This window comes from Protopterus annectens, chromosome 3.part0 (genome assembly GCF_019279795.1).
Source record: "Protopterus annectens isolate FY-2018-M chromosome 3.part0, PAN1.0, whole genome shotgun sequence".
Classification (NCBI taxonomy): Eukaryota; Metazoa; Chordata; order Ceratodontiformes; family Protopteridae; genus Protopterus; species Protopterus annectens.
The window spans coordinates 943,837,962-943,854,387 of NC_056731.1; the positions used below are offsets into that span (position 1 = coordinate 943,837,962).

Genomic DNA, 16,426 nt, shown 5'->3' on the forward strand with positions numbered 1-16,426 from the left:
TTGGATGGGTCTGGAACTGCTGAGCAGGCACCGGCTTCCGAGGAAGTACTTTGCACTACAGATTCTCGACACAAACCGATGACTTCCTTCGCGTCTACCGTTCTTTCAAAATCTACCAAATTTCTAAGGCCCAGGGTATGAACCACACCCAAGAAACCAACAACCCAATCTCAGGCACCTGCTTCCTTGCCTCAGTCTCAAATGCTTAAAATGGCAGAAGACCTTATCATGCTGATCAGGGGAAGCCAAGCTACCCCTTCCAAAAGAAAAAGAGATCTGTGACCTGTAGTTTTTTCTGAACAGGAGTCCGATGACTGATGCATCTGAATATTAAGACATGCAACCCCTCTCTGCTTATGAGGATTCTGATGCAGAGGATTCCATTCATTCAACCTCTCCATCCGAGGACTTTTCCTTTTGGGAAACCCTTCATACCTTAATGGAGCATTTCCAATGGGAATATCAGGACTACCTTCAGTCTAAAAAGAGACTCAGAGAATTCTTAGATCTTCCACAGCACAGACCCCTGGCCATTCCTCCAGTCCTGGATGTTGTGGACAGTGTTTTCCTAGAATCCAGTTTGACTTCTGACACCCTCCCTCCTGCACCCAGAAAACTTGACAGGTGTTAGAGTCCCTGACTCACACAAATTTCTTTTCAAAAATCCTACTGCTGACCCTGAGGTAATTTCTCAAGGGCCTAAAGGAATTAAAGCAATCTCTGCTAAGAATCCCACCCCCACAGATAGGGATTCCCCAAGCACTAGACAGATGGGGTAAAAAAGTGTACACCTCTGCTACTCTTGCTATCAGAGCATTAAATTGCCAGTTCCATATGTTAAAATTTCAGCAACATACCATGGAACTCTGCAAACAAAATGTGTCTTCCTTTCCTGCTTATGCAGTATCTAAAGAATTACAAGAGTTAATGCATTCTGCAAGTCAGGTGAATAAGCACACCTTACACTATGGTTTTGATGTCCTAGCAGCTTCTTGCAGGGCAGCAGTCACTGGTTCTGTCCTTAGAAGGCATGCATGGCTTAAGGAACATCCCTTGCCAGACCATGTTAAATCTAAATTATTGAATGCACCCTTGCACAAAGACAACTTATTTGGCACTAAGGCAGAGGAGGTATTAAAAAAGATGGAAGAAAAAGCCAAATCTATGCAGACAGTTAAGGATTTCCTACAATTCTAGCCACCCAGGTTCATCAGGCATTGCCCCTCCAAGCACTGGTCCTTTCCTGCTCCCACAAGGTCAGTTCATCCCGACCCTGGGGAAGCAGACCCCCCAGACAGCAGCCACAGGGAATGCAGGGATCAAAACAGTGGAATTCCTCCACTTCCAAACCAGGGAGTTCTAAGCCACCCCCTCATGGTAAGAACTCACAATGACCCCCCCCACCGAATGCCCACCTGCACTTACCCCTAGGAGGAAAACTCTCCTTTCACGCAAGCACCTGGGCCACCATTACCAATGACCACTGGCTCCTCAACATAGTGTCACAGGGATACAAAATTTTCTTTCCACACTCTTCCAACCTCAAAAGGGTTCCCAGATCTACCTCCAAACTAGTGGGCAGAGGCGAAAAAGCAAGTCCTTTCCCTGCTCTCTATGAGGGCAATAGAGCACGTTCCTGCAGGACATATAGGCCAAGGTTTCTACTCCAGACTTTTTCTGGTACCCAGAAAAGAGGGAACCTGGCGCCCCATCCTCGATCTATCCATTCTAAACACCTTCCTGGTGATACCAAAATTCAAAATGCTCACCCTCCAGCAACTGCTGCCCATGCTGTCCAAGGATGCTTGACTAGCCACCCTAGACCTAAAAGAGACCTACCTCCACATTCCTATCAGGGAATCATGCAGGCTTCAAATCCCTACCATACTCAGTTAACTCCAATGAATACACAGAAATGTACCCCACCACAGTATGCCAGCATGTAAACATCTGCATAGATGCAGCTGTATCCCATAAGAACACGTGCAGGGCAAGCCCACATGGTTGAACTATCATGTCAATAAGCTGTATAAGGAAAATAATTTTGCCCAAAAGTAAGAAGAGTAATTCCCAGAATGTTAGAGCCCTTGTCACCGAAATAAACTACTCCAGAGCTTAATAAAATATTTACTCCTTCCTTCCCTCTGTCTGTCTCTCAAGATATACATGAAACCGGCTCTCCTCCAGTTATCACACTAGACCAAGTCCTAAAAGAGCTATCAAAAACTAAAAATACTGCATTAGTGAGTCCTGCCATTATCCCTGTCTACATCTTAAATAGCATGAAGCACAATTTAGCCACACCCGTAACACTCTCAGCCTCAACACAGGTTTTGTACCAAGTGAATAGAGAACAGCTACAGTCGTTCCCTGCATAAGCAAGAACCTTCCACAGACCCAGGCAATTACAGGCCTGTAAGTCTGACTAGCCTCATATGCAAAGTCATGGAAAGACTTATAGAATTAATCACCCAGGACATGGGGAACCTCCAAACGCTGTACCTGTCTCAGTCTGGATTCATCGAGGGCAGGTTGTGCTTACTCAGCCTAGTGGATTTTTTTGAAAAGGTCACCAAGCAATGGATGAAGGCAAAATGGTACACATCGCATACCTTGACCTGGCAAAAGCTTTTGACACTATTCCCCATTCAGAAAAGCTAAATAATCTGGGAATAAACCCCTGTATCACCTGCTGAATTGCCAACTGGCTTACAGATAGGAAGCAGATAATCAAAATGGGGATGTTACCTCCACAAAGATACAAGTTACCAGTGAAGTCCTCCAGGTTTCTGTGTTGGGATAGCTCCTGTTTGGCATCTACTTTTCTGAAGTAAAAGTCAATACCAAAGGACTCTGTCTGACTAAGTTTATAGATAATTGCAGGCTAGGAGCAGTCATTGAATCCCCAGATGACTTAGCCATCCTGCAGGAAGGTTTGTTCCAAATAAATTACTGGTGCTATGATCATGAATTGGAACTAAATGCCAAAAATGCATTATTGTATCTACCCCAGGGAACTACTAAATAGATAATACGCCCGTAAGAGCTGACCCAGTTGTTCAGGATTTGGGAAATTGTATGGACAGTGACCTAATTTGTGACCTGCATGTGTTTTTTGTTGTAAGAAAGTCCTTCTATATTGCACAGCTTATAAACAAAGGGATTGTGTCTAGGTCTAGGCATGTCATTGTGCCCCTTTACACAGCCCTCATTAGGGCAATCATTGAATATAATGACCCCTTTAGCATGCATCGCTTTAGACACATGCAAAAACTAGAATGCCCATGGAAATACCTTACTAAAAGGATACAAGATATAAACATATCTTGCATGGACTGACCCAAAGCCCTATCACTATACTTTGCATCCTGCAGACTGCTAAGAAGTGACCTGTATCTGCCATACAAAACATCATCTAATCCATTACTGATGGATTTACTGCACATCAGCAAGTCAAATGGCATCAGAAATACTTAGTTCAGGGATATAAACCTCCTCTGCAAAATCAGTAGTGCGGTTTGGGAGGAAAGTTATATCTCGCAGAGGATACCGCTGCTGCAGAACAGACTGCATATCCACATAAAACAAAGTACATCCCTGTTTATATTCAAGCACAACTTAGACATATGGATGAAAAACAGGAAATTTACCCCAGAACTGATCTGTATACTACTAATGGACAGAGGCAGTTCTTAAATGCTGTATCTCATGCATGGGTCCCCTCAGATTATCTATGGTATGATCCCATTTATTCTTAGTAGGAGTAATTTACAATTATCTACCATGGGATGGGTAAGGCAAGTCTATAACCAGATGGAGGGTTTTTCTTGAGTACAAAAAGGGAAATTGGCTAGGCTTAAAATGGCCCACAGGGGCAAATAACCTAGTATTTGCCTATGGATAAGGAATACCCTCCTTCCTATTCTGCTGCTGCAGATTAATGGCTTGTTCATCAGCAGATTACTGTTGGTATTCTCTGTAAGTTGGGCAAGTGTGTAATTTTCTGTGTCACTTGTTTACTAATGGGATGTTGAATCTGTGTAGCTCAGTCTACAGGGAGATGCTCACTAGTTGCAAGGGGATAAACTGGTGGGCTGCAGTAGCAAAAGATCCTACGTGGTCAGGGCATTATGTTAGAGCACAGACATCTCCAAATGCAGGATGTGGCTGAAAAAAGTGCTGAATTATAGTTGATGAAGTAATATCCAACTAAGGAACCATAAGGGAGGTACCTCTTGAAGATCAGCTGTCTGCAAGAATACATCTTTTATTTATGGTGGCACTGATTCCGCTAGGGGAATCACAGACGTATAGGTGTTGATCTGTGATGGGTGTTATACAATCTTGTATCAGGATAGGGTTTCATTAGACAAAATGCAGGAGGCAGACTAATTGATGACCACTTCGCCCATAATTTGCAGCTGAGAAATGTATTTTAATTGATGGAGGTCACTAGAGGGGGGGGGGGGTCCTCCTTTCCTTGAATTACATTTACCTTGGAGTTGATTGTAGTAAGCAAGAGAGGTGCAGCATCCTACATGGGGAAGTGAAAATATTGATTTTAAATTCCAGTTTTGACTCTCCTGTTTTATGTTGCCAGGGAAACAACAGTTGCATTAGTAACCGTTATCCAAACTGCCAACTGAAACTGATACTATTACAAGCCACCCCTCTGGTTTTTGCTTTGTAGTGTCTCTTCATTGCAGACTGTTGCATCATACCCTCTTGGTCATCAGTTCCCATTTTTACCAAACAATATTTTGGGGCTGTGTTAGATGAGTCTAATCTGTTTTGGCACATCATTGCTTTAGGACTCTTCTTTCTTATCCATTGCATTTAGGATTCCCAGCCCTGTCCTCCCAAGAGGCTTAATTTTTCACAAGTTGAGATTCTTCCCAGCAGTTGCCCACTGTAGGCCTCTGAATATACTCCTCATATTATTTAATCTGTAAGGAGACTTTCTGCAGTTATTAACATCCTGCCATCTCCCAGTGTCTGAGCAGCCTCTTCGCCTTTCACCTACAGACAGATTTCCCAAAAGGTCTGGTGGGTATATAACTTATTATCCTATTTCTTGTGATTTTTTGTTGATGTTCTTCGTGTTTCACTGTTGCAGTCCTAACATATCGGTTATCTGGCTCCCGGTAGCCCTCAGTCGGCTCGAATACCAGAGTCCTCGGTATACGACGTCAGCTGCCCGTCGGCTGTAAAACTGATGTCAGAATGTCAGGTATAAAGAGAGGCAGCCGACGCCATTTCCTCAGTCTTTCTTGCCACGGAGCCTGAAGCAGATGCAATTCGTACTAGTGCCGGTCGGCTCTTTACCTTCATTTTGCATTCCAACTACCAAGTTGAAGACGCCCTCAGATAAGTACCCCATTGGGGATCCTCTTTTCTTGCTTTAACAAATGTCAGATAAAGTTAATACCTGTTTTGCCTGTGGAAAACAGATTCCACACCATGATTTTCATTCCTATTGTATAACTTGTTTGGGCCTTGAGCACGACGTCCCTAATTGTGATCTCTGTGCTTCCTTCAACCCGCATACCATACGCCGTAGATCTAAGATTTTTAAAAGCATCTCGGAGTCTGGCCTAAGTTTGTCAGTATGACATCTTCTGGTCTCCCAACTTCAGATGTACCTAGGAAACGCAAGGACAAGGACCGCGACAGGCCTAGGGTTAAATCTGCTGACGACGCACCGGTAAAATTGGTCATCAGCCCAGCGGTAGTCAGTGAGGTGCTTTTGCAGCCCCTGCAGTCTGCAGATTTTCAGCTGGAGGCCTCTGCCGAGACCTTTACGGAGTCCTCCATGCTGCAGGCTGCTGTTTCGTTTTTAGACCCTCCGCCTGTTGCCGCCTCAGATAGGTCCGGAGCCGCTATGCAGGCACTGGCTTCTGACGCCTCTTCTCTTCGACATGAGACCAGAGCCAGACTGACTACCTTAATTCAGACTTCTCCGGTTGCTAGGCCTCCCGAGTCCCTCCGGATTTCTATCAAACCTTCCAGCCGCAAATCTACTCACAAGCAGGCGTCGGCCTCCCCTCCTTTGCCTCAGTCCCAGTTGTTAAAGATGGCTAGTGATCTTCTTTCCCCGCTGTCAACCCGCCCCCCCCCCCCCTTCCAAGAGGGCTAGGGAATTGTCTTCTGATGTTTTGTCTGTCTCAGATTCTGAGGTTTCCAGTATTTTTGCTGGTGAAGAAGGAAATTCTCAACTTTTTTCTGGCTTTGAGGATTCTGATGCTGAAGAGTCTATCCCTTCTGCCTCCCCTCTAGAAGATGTTTCCTTTGGGGATACTTTGAATATTCTTAGGGAGCACTTTAAATGGAAAAGTCATGATTTTCCTCAGTCTAAGAAAAGAATCAGGGAATTTTTGGATTTTCCACAGCATAAGCCCCTGACTATTCCTCCAGTTTTGGAAGTTGTGGATGATGTTTTCATGGAAGATTCTTTAACTCCTAATTCTATTCCTCCTGCCCCCAGAAAACCTAATAGGTATTATAGGGTTCCTGATTCTCATCAATTTCTTTTCAAAAATCCTACTGCTGATCCTGAGATTATTTCTCAAGACCCCAAGGGTGTTAAGGCTACTGTTGCTAAAAACTCTGTACCTTCTGATAAGGAGTCTAGGGTCTTGGACAGGTGGGGTAAAAAAGTCTATACCTCCGCAACTCTTGCCATTAGATCTGTGAATTGTCTTTTTCACATGCTTAAGCAGCATACTTTGGAAGCTATTAAGGCTAAACTTGGGGATGTTCCTTCCATGTCGGAGAACAAAGACTTACAAGATTTACTAAATTCTGCCACTCTAGTTAATAAGCATTCACTACATTGTGGTTTTGACACCTTGGAGGCTTCCTGCAGAGCAGCAGCCACTGGTTCCATTATTAGAAGGTGTGCTTGGCTTAGGGAGCAGCCTCTTTCGGAACCTGTTAAATCTAAATTGCTGGATGTTCCTTTGCACAAAGACAACCTTTTTGGTAACAAGCGTGAGGAAGTACTGAAGAAGTTGGAGGATAAGGCGAAATCTAAGCAAGCTGTTAAAGATTTCCTTCAGGTTCAGCCTCCTCGGTTTAGTAGGCATTATCCTTCCAAGAATTGGTCTTTCCCTGATCCTGGCAAGCAGGGCTGCTCTAGGCCTAGGGGTTTCAGATCTTCCAGAGGGCAGGCTTCTACCCCTCAAAAGGCTAAACAATGGCATTTTTCTTCTTCTAAATTGAGAAGTTCTAAGCCAGGTTCCCAAAGCAAGCATTCTCAATGACTCCGGTCTTCAAACTCTGCATTTAACTGTCTGGCTAATACTTTAAATCTTTCCCAACAGGTGGATGAAGTTCTTCATGAGGCCAGGAGGCGTAGCACCAGAAAATACTATGCATATAAATGGAATAGATTTTGCTCTTGGATGCTAGCTAAAGGAGAAGACTCTTCTCATCCTTCTCTTTCACTCATTCTTGACTACCTAGCAGGCTAATGGTGGACTTTCCTTTTCTTCAGTCAAGATTCATGCTTCAGCAATTTCGGCTCATTGTTCTTTTGAGCAACCCATTTTTTTTCTCACCCCTTGATGAAGCAGTTCCTGAGGGGAGCTAGCAATCTTAGACCTCCCAGAAGAGCTCCTACTCCTGCTTGGGATCTTAATTTTGTCCTGGAGAAGCTTACTCTACCTCCCTTTGAACCAGCTACCTCTGCAGATTTAAAGTTTCTCTCCTAGAAGACTGCTTTTCATTTGGCTATTACTTCTGCCAGAAGGGTTTTGGAGCTGCAAGCCTTAATGGCAGTAGAACCTTTCATTATTTTTCATGCAGATCAGGTTTCTCTGAGAACTAATCCCTCCTTTATGCCTAAGGTGGTTTCCAGCCTGACCCTTAACCAGTCTATTCACCTGCCTACCTTTTTCAATAACCCCCAGAATAAAGGGGAAAGGATTCTGCACTGTCTTGATGTGCATAGACAGCTGAGAGTTTACTTAAACAGGACTAAACCGTTTCGGAAGTCTGAGCAGTTGTTGGTTAGTTTTGCTCCTGGGGTTCGGGGTAAAGCTATTTCGAAACAAACCATCACCAAATAGATTGCTCATTGTATTCACTTTTGTTACCTGCAGCATGGGAAGGTTCCCCCACAGGGTATTAGGACCCATTTTGTGAGGTGTGCCTACTAAGGACATTCTAGAAGCAGCTGCTTGGTCTTCTGTCCATACTTTCACAAAGCATTACAATCTACCTTTGTTTTCTAAATCCAGGGCTGGTTTTGCCTCTGCAGTTTTGCAAGGCCTCCTTACCAACCCTTAATCTGTGATTCTTCCTCCCCCCTTTGTTTTCTTCCTGGGCTTTGGGAATCAACCCATATGTTAGGACTGCAACAGTGAAACACGAAGAACATAGTACAGTTGTGTACACTTACCATAAATGTAAATGTTCGAGTGTATTCACTGTTGCAGTTCTGGTTTCCCACCCTCCATTCCCCCTTTTTTCCTAAGGCACAGACTAGATATTTTATTTTTTGGATGGCATGTTTCCAGGGTGTTTCCTTCCTGGGTTAGCCTTCCTTTGGGGGCTCCTGACAGTTAAGGCAAGAAAAACTGAGGAAATGACGTTGGCTGCCTCCCTTTTATACCTGACGTTCTGACATCAGTTTTACAGCCGACTGCAGCTGACTTCATATACCGAGGACTCTGGTAACCCATATGTTAGGACTGCAACAGTGAATACACTCGAACATCTGCAGTTATGGTAAGTGTACACAACTGTACTCTTCATTTCTTGCATGTTGTGCTTCTCCAGTGGATGAAAGTAAAACTAAGTTGTTTAGACCTGTATGTACCATCCTAACATATCACATGTATCATACGAAGTAGCATGATATGCAGTTATACCTGAGCACAGGAATGTGAGAAGATTCATAAATGTGCAAGTTGGTTGCATTAAAAGAGGAAATTCAAACCATCACCCACTGTAGAGGAGTCTTGTGGTGAGTAAATACCTGGCTTCTTTCATTAAAATATTTTCAGAGTAATGGAAGTACGAGTTAATAGCTCCTTGTATTTAATAGTTTTGAACTATTTGCTTCAGTATTGAGAATGGTTCTGGGGTGCAGGCCTTACTACCATTTTGCAGCTGCTGGAATGAAGCAAATTGCATTTTCCATTAGGAGGAATTACAGATATAATTAGATCAGTTTGTTATAACCGATTTTGCCTTAAAATCAAATACAGAGTTAGTACTTCCTGTTATAAAATCAGATATAAATGATGAGAGTATAATAAACACACTGCCAAATTGCTGTGCCTCTGTAGTTTCACTATTATTTCAAAATATATTTTTTCTTGATTATAAGTGTAATCGTTGTGTGCTTAAAGCCAGTTGTTAATTTTATCAGTAGTTACAAATCTAATTAAAAAATAGCCCATAGTGGAAAACTGTTTGCAGCTCCTGAGTTCAAAGTTCATTGACTGTTTCAGTTTTTACTCCATTATCATTGTTTTCTAATCCATGTTTTTCAGAAAGTTTGAAGCTAATTCTAGATTACATGAAGTGTACAGTCAGCAGGACATGAAACTTCTTTCTTAAAGGCTCTGTTTTCAAAACAATTTAGTTTATCCATTGCAGTATATGTATAGATTTGTAATAATTTACTTAAGTTTCTACTTCATTCTTTGTCCTGGTGATGATCCCTTGATTAAGGACTCCGTTCCTTTATCTCAGAAACCACTACCGTTCTTTAGAGTATGAAGGACTGTGGAAATCTTGCATGTAGATATACTCATATAGACTTTGAAATAGCTGTGTGCCTTAGCAGGGTGAAGTTTACATTCCTGGATTTAATTTAGTTTTGCACTGAAGGGAAGACGTAGGATGAGGGTGGGATTCTTAGTGTCATCCCTACAAGAAGCCTATCATCATGACAGTCTCTTTTTCCAGGAAATAGCAGTTGGGTTGTTGTGTCAGCAAATGGCCAGTTTCTGTAGATTAAACTCCGAGTTGGTTTTGACATTTTTCATGTACACTTTAATATTTATACAGGGAGTTTTATCATTACTGAAAGTGAGTTGTCTCATTGAGTCATTTGTTTTTCTGCTGTTGCTCCAGTTTCTGCTGGTGGCTTGTTTCATATATTCCATCCACGCTGTATGGTAATTTCATCACTGCTATTCTATCCGGCCAAATCCTTTATCGTCATGCACCCTTTTCATTCAATATATCCTGACTGAGTAGCACTGCAAAGTTTAAGTAGCCATTCATGGTTGCAAATGAGTCCACAAGTACGGTGTTATATTTTCTGCCTTAGGAAAGTGCTGCCTGCGGTCTCATCGTCAAGACTTAAAACTGCATAGTTATATGTTGTTTTAATAATCCTGGTAAAGATGTAGTAGAAAAGTGTTGACAATGTTCTACAAGGTCATTAGTTACAGTAGTAGCACATGGGCATTTCTGAACCGTTTAGTCTGTATAGTACTTAGGGAAGTGACAATGAGTAAGATAAACAGATAAGTACATTTTTTATGTTGAATTCTTTGTAGAAAACAGAGTAAAAATTTATATAGTTAAAATGAATTGTAAAACATGTTTTTTTTAGGGTAACCAATCTGTTTTGATGTCTGTGATTACGGGAGATTCTGCAACTTTAATTAGAGAGATGGACGACAAGCAGGTAGCAGACGAGTGCATGATTGTTCTTCGAGAACTTTTCAAGGAGCAGGTATTGACCTTTCTTTATCGTAACACATGAAAAAAATGTTCACTTATAATATTCTAATGCCCAATAACTGAAAAAAAATGTTGTAAAGTTTTTAATAAGTAGAATAGGTAGCAGAAATTTAGAACCTAGACTGTTATCACCTTGTGAATATTGTCAGCTCTGGTTGTAGTGAGTACTTCGGATTTGTTTCAAGCAAGTATTCCTTTTCTTGTCAGTGAAGTAAATATTAATTTGTATATTGTTGATTTGCTCATTTTTCATCTGAAAATGTCTCATAAGGTTTTACTCATGCCGTTGAAGAGAGTACAAAGCTAAGAGAAAATTATGCAAAGTTCATTGGTATCATATGAATTCCAGGATGTATATTTGGATGAATTTGTTTGTGTAAAATAACCTGCTTTACAATGTAAACCTAGAAGAATAATGTCAAGCAATAATTACAGCAGAAAAATGAATACATAGTCATCAAAATATTTCTAGTTGTTGTTGTTTGTCTTTCGTCTTTTTCCCGGTAAGGGGTCGCCACAGCGGAACTCCGGTCCGCTAATGATTGGCAGTCGATTTTTACGAAATGCCGAGGTGCCAGCTCGAAACCCAACCTTCAACGAAGGCACGCCCATTTATGCACTATTTAGTCATAGCTAAAAAAAAACACACCAGTATACCTCACACAAGATGCAATAAAATAAAGCAGTAAACTTAGTTAATGCTTTTAGCAGTGATTTATTGGACTGACAGAATTTCAGTTTACTATTACAAAACTGGTAGCGGGAAAGCATTATTTGGTCATAAAGTTTATCTTTGTGCCATGGATCATCACAGCTGTTTTCCATTAAGTGCTTCCAATATTCTTCTTCAACAGTATGTTAAGTTTCACTTCTACCTTTACTGAAAACATATTTTTTTTCCTTGATATTGGGGGAATGCTCTAATGAAGGAAAGACAGACCTTCCCTACCTTAATTTCTTTACTGTTTTTGACATTAAATAGAGCTTAGCTTGTGATGCCCTTCTGTTCTCATGTTGCAGTATTCTCAGTGTGGGATCCTCCACCTCAGGCGACCCGAATGTCCGGCTCCTTTGCAAAAGCTTAAGCCTGGTTGCTGTTAGGTACGTGGGATGTCACATGCAGGGCCATAAACCATGGGCCTTAAATGTGATGTCTGCATGCACAGACCTCAGAACTTCTCTGCCGCAGACAAACGACAGCTTGCTTATTTTGCTCTGTGCTTCAGAAGAAGTCTAAAGTTAAGTACCCAATTGGGGAATTTTCTGTTTTTTCTTGAGTTTAGGTTACTGTTGCCCCCTTTTAAATAGTCAATGTCATCTAGCAAGGAGAAATGTAAGTGCACCTGTCAGATTCCGCACAAGGATTCCAATGAGCTTGGTTTGTTTTGCTTAGGCCAATCCCACGACCATACGACCTGTAGCATTCGCCAATTGTTCATCCCTAAAACCCTTCATAGTCGTCTGGCAGCCCTGAGATGTTTCCTGGAGAACAGGCATCTAAAGCGATTAGCCTTAGGCATGGATCCTGAGTTGGACATCGAAGTGGAGCCACCTAAACAGAAGGCCAAGGTTGCAAGGCCTACTGTATCTGCCCCTCCGATGTTGGACGTCCTGCCAGCTACTGGTCTAGGGGCTGAGGGACGTCCGGAAGAACTGGCGACTTTGGCAGGTACTTTTGTGGAAGCTGCCCTCCAATCTCCAGTCGGCATGTCCTAGGAGGTTATTCTGACGTCGGCTTCGGCTGATGTTGAGGGGGAAACCGGGCTTCACCAGACAGCTGCCCATGGTGCCAGAACAGGACTCTTCTCCCACAGGCCAGGTGCCCAATCCTAGGCCTGCTCCTTCACTATCCACCACTAAGACCATTCCTCTTAAGAGTAAGAAAAAAAACAAACATATTACTTCTTCAACTGAAAACCAACCAGACTGGCAAGCATTCTTCCAGTCTTTGGTACAGGCCTTTATGGCTCTTAGGCCCATAGCTTTTCTTGCTACTACTTTGCCTACTCTCAGCACTAGGCTAGATTCTGTTTCTTCCATTCCACCTGGTCAGACTCAGGAGGAAGATTCCTCTTCCTCCTCTTCAGATGAATCTTTGACATATACATCCCAGCTAGCTTCTCCCCTGAACTACTACTCCCCATATGAGGACTCCATGGAATGGGACTCCACACCTGCAGATATTTCCAAACTATATCCAAAATGAGGGAGTATTTCAAATGGGATGCCACACAGATGATGGAGGTTCAAAAGAGGTACTTTGAACTGCTTAAAATGGAATCACCCTCCCCCTCTGCACTCCCCCCTGTGATTCCAGCTTACCTGGATGCATTTGCCGCAACCTCCAAGATCCCTGAATCACAGTCCCCAGCACCCAAAAGACCTGACAGTTTTTTTTTTTATAAAGTCCCTGATGATCACAGTTACCTCATCGTCTCCTATGGCAGATTCTGCAGTCATTGCAGTGGTCCCAGATAAACAATCCAGAAGAATTCCCTCATCTTCCCTTCAACTTCCTACAAGGACAGTAAGATAATGGACAGACTGAGAAAAAAGATTTACACTTCTTCCACACTAGCCTTCAAGGCAATCAGTTATCAGACCCACATGCTTAAATATGCCCTAGGCATGGTTTCCCAGGCAACTTCATTACTTTCTAACCTGCCTGACTCTCCAAACAAAACACAGGTAGCATCTCATTAGCAGCACAGGTTGCCTGACATTCTATAAAGTGCAGCTATGATGCTGCTGAGGCTTCAGCCAGATCTGCTGCTTCAGCTTCTGTTCTGCACAAGTATTCCTGGCTCTGACTACAGCCACTACCTGATGATTTTAAGTACAAAATATTTGGATGCACCCCTAGACAATAAATTCCTGTTTGGCAAACAGTCCGCTGAGCTGTTCAAAAACCTTCAGGAAAAAAAGCAAAGAACTTCAGGACCTCAAACATTTATTGATCTCACCTATTCCAACATTCTATAGAAACTACCCAGCCAAGCCCACCTTTGTCAGGAGGGCCCCCTGCCCCATCCTTCTCCTCTTCTTTGAGGCACAGAAAAGGATCCAGAAACGCTGCTTCCCCCAGGACAGCCTCTACACAATGCACCCCCAGGCAGCCCTTTCCAGATAGGCAGTCACACACTGTTTTTTCTAAGCCACCTACCCCTCTGACTGTCTACCCATTTGGAAAGAGGTCACCTCAGACCACTGGGTCTTATCAATAGTGGAAAAGGGGTACTTTATGACCTGGTGGGAAAAACCCCTTCCGCAAGACATACCCTTCCCCCAGAAAAAACAACTATATCTAATTCCTCAGATCATCCAAGATCTTCTCTCAGAAGGGGCCATAGAAAGGGTCCCCTCAAACCAAGAAGGTCAGGGGTTCTACTCCAGACTTTTCCTAGTACCAAAAAAGGATGGCCCTTGGAGGCCCATTCTGGACTTGTCCCTGCTAAATCCCTTCCTGCAGGTCCCTTCTTTCAGAATGTTATTCCTTCAAACCCTTCTTTCACTACTGCCACCCAGAGCATTCATGGCCTCTTTGGATCAGGAGGAGGCATACCTCCATATCCCCATCCACCCAGACTACAGGAAATTTTTACACTTTGCTGTGCCATCCTCACACTTTCAGTTTACTGGCTTTCCCTTTGGTTTACCAAGGGTCTTCACAAAGTGTCTGTCCCCAGCAGTAGCCTACTGCAGAACAAAAGGCATGCAAATGTACCCTTACCTGGACAACCTACTCATTTTAGCAGAAGAGGAAAATACTCTCAGGACCCACTTAAAACTCACTATGTCCCCACTTCAGAGCTCGGGGTTCACTCTCAACCTGACAAAGACCTCCCTCACCCCAACCCAAGACCAAACTTTCTTGGGCTGCAAGATAAGAGTAGACCTGATAAATTCCTTCCTTCCTCAGGACAAAGTCTACTCCCTGACCACCTTCTTCCAGGAGCTACTTATGGTCAACCACATTTCTGCCAGGCAGTTTCTCTGTCTTCTGGGCCTCATGTCAGCTACATTTCCTATGCCAGCTACATTTCCTATGCTACCTCTAGCCAGGTTGCACATGAAAAAGTTCCAGTGGTACTTAAAAAATGTATGGTCACAGCACAATCACCCCCTGAAATTTCAGATGCCCTTCCTACCCTGCCTAAAGACAGAGTTGAGGTGGTGGATCCAACAAGTAAACCAGAATCCAGGCCTACCTCTGCAACTCACCAAGGCAGAGCAATCTATGCACACAGATGCCTCAGATCTACAGTGGGGGGCCACTATGAACGACCTCAAGGTGCAGGCTCAATGGGAGCCCTCTCTCCAGAAAAAGCATATCAACATGAGGGAGGTGACTCCTCTCCTTCAAGCCCTCCAGACCTTCCTTCCTTCCTTATTCAGCCAGGCCCCTTCCATCCAAATCTTCACAGACAACACAACTGTGATGTGGTACATCAACAAACAGGGGGGGGGGGCAGATCCTATTTACTCTGCAGGATTGCAATACAGGCATGGGAGTTAGCCACCCAGTACAGTATCACACTGCATGTGGTCTACATTCCATCCCAAGACAACCATCAGGCAGATGCCCTCAGCAAATCCTTCTCTCAACATCATAAGTGGATGTTACACAGAGATGTGTTCTTAGACATTGTCCACCAATGGGGCATACCATAGATAGATCTGTTTGTCTCCCTTCAGAACAGACAACTGCAGCTATTCTGCTCCAGAACACCCTCTCTACCAGCTTGGAGAGTGGATGCCTTTTCGATGTCTTGGAAGGGACTGTTCATTTATGCCTTCCCACCCATTCAGAAAGTTCTACTGAAAATCCAGAAGGACAAGCCAAAAATCTTGCTGGTGACTCCCTATTGGTTGAGGCAGTATTGGTTCCCCCTTCTATCTCTTGCTAAGGGCAATCACCACAAGTTACCTCACAAGGTGGACCTACTCATACAACAGAAGGGATCTCTGATTTATCCACACCTGGAAACATTCTGTGTAAACCTGTGGATTATAAACTACCGATCCCTTTCAGACACCTGTACTCAGAGGATGTGCTATCCAACCTGCAGGAGGTCAGGAAACCCACTACCAGGAGATCCTACGTTTCCAAGTGGAAAAGGTTGCCTAATTGGTATCTCCAAAGCCAACAAGACCCCTTCCAAGTGGATGTACCGTTAGTTCTAGCCTATATGTGTGAGCTCCTGAAATCAGAACTTTCATACTCTTCATTGAAAGTCCACTTATCTGCCATTTAAGTCTGCTTACCTATGGATACCTGCCTCCTTTCCAGACTGGAGGTCAGACTTTTTCTGAAGTGGGTTCTCCACGTCAGACCACTGAGAAAACCTATCCCCCCATTGGGACTTGAACTACGTACTGGAAAAACTCACCATTGTCTCCTTTGAACTGGCAAGCTTTGCCTCTCTGTCCTATTAGCAGCCCTTACTTCAGCTAGGTGATTCTCTGAGCTGCAAGCACTCATGGCATCCCCACCCTTTACTATCTTCCACAAAGACAGGGTAATCTTTTGCACAAATCCCTTCTTCATGCCCAAAGTGGTCAATGAACTGTCCCTCAACCAGTCTGTTCATTTACCCACCTTCTTCCCTTCTCCACAAAACGACAGTGAGAGAGTGCTCCACTCCCTTGATGTCCACAGACAAGATTTTACCTGGACAAGACCAAGAGCATTAGAAAGTCCAATCAACTCTTTGTATCCTTT

At 43.4% G+C, this 16,426-nt stretch overlaps 1 protein-coding gene across 1 annotated transcript in view; it reads left to right on the plus strand.

Moving 5' to 3' along the window:
- KDM1B (lysine demethylase 1B) overlaps positions 1 to 16,426 on the plus strand; it is a 1,151,880-nt gene that overhangs the window by 1,046,829 nt on the left and 88,625 nt on the right. Inside the window, exon 19 of the mRNA XM_044065274.1 lies at positions 10,574 to 10,696. Within this exon, the coding sequence (XP_043921209.1) occupies positions 10,574 to 10,696 (123 nt within the window). The remainder of the gene's footprint in view (positions 1 to 10,573; positions 10,697 to 16,426) is intronic.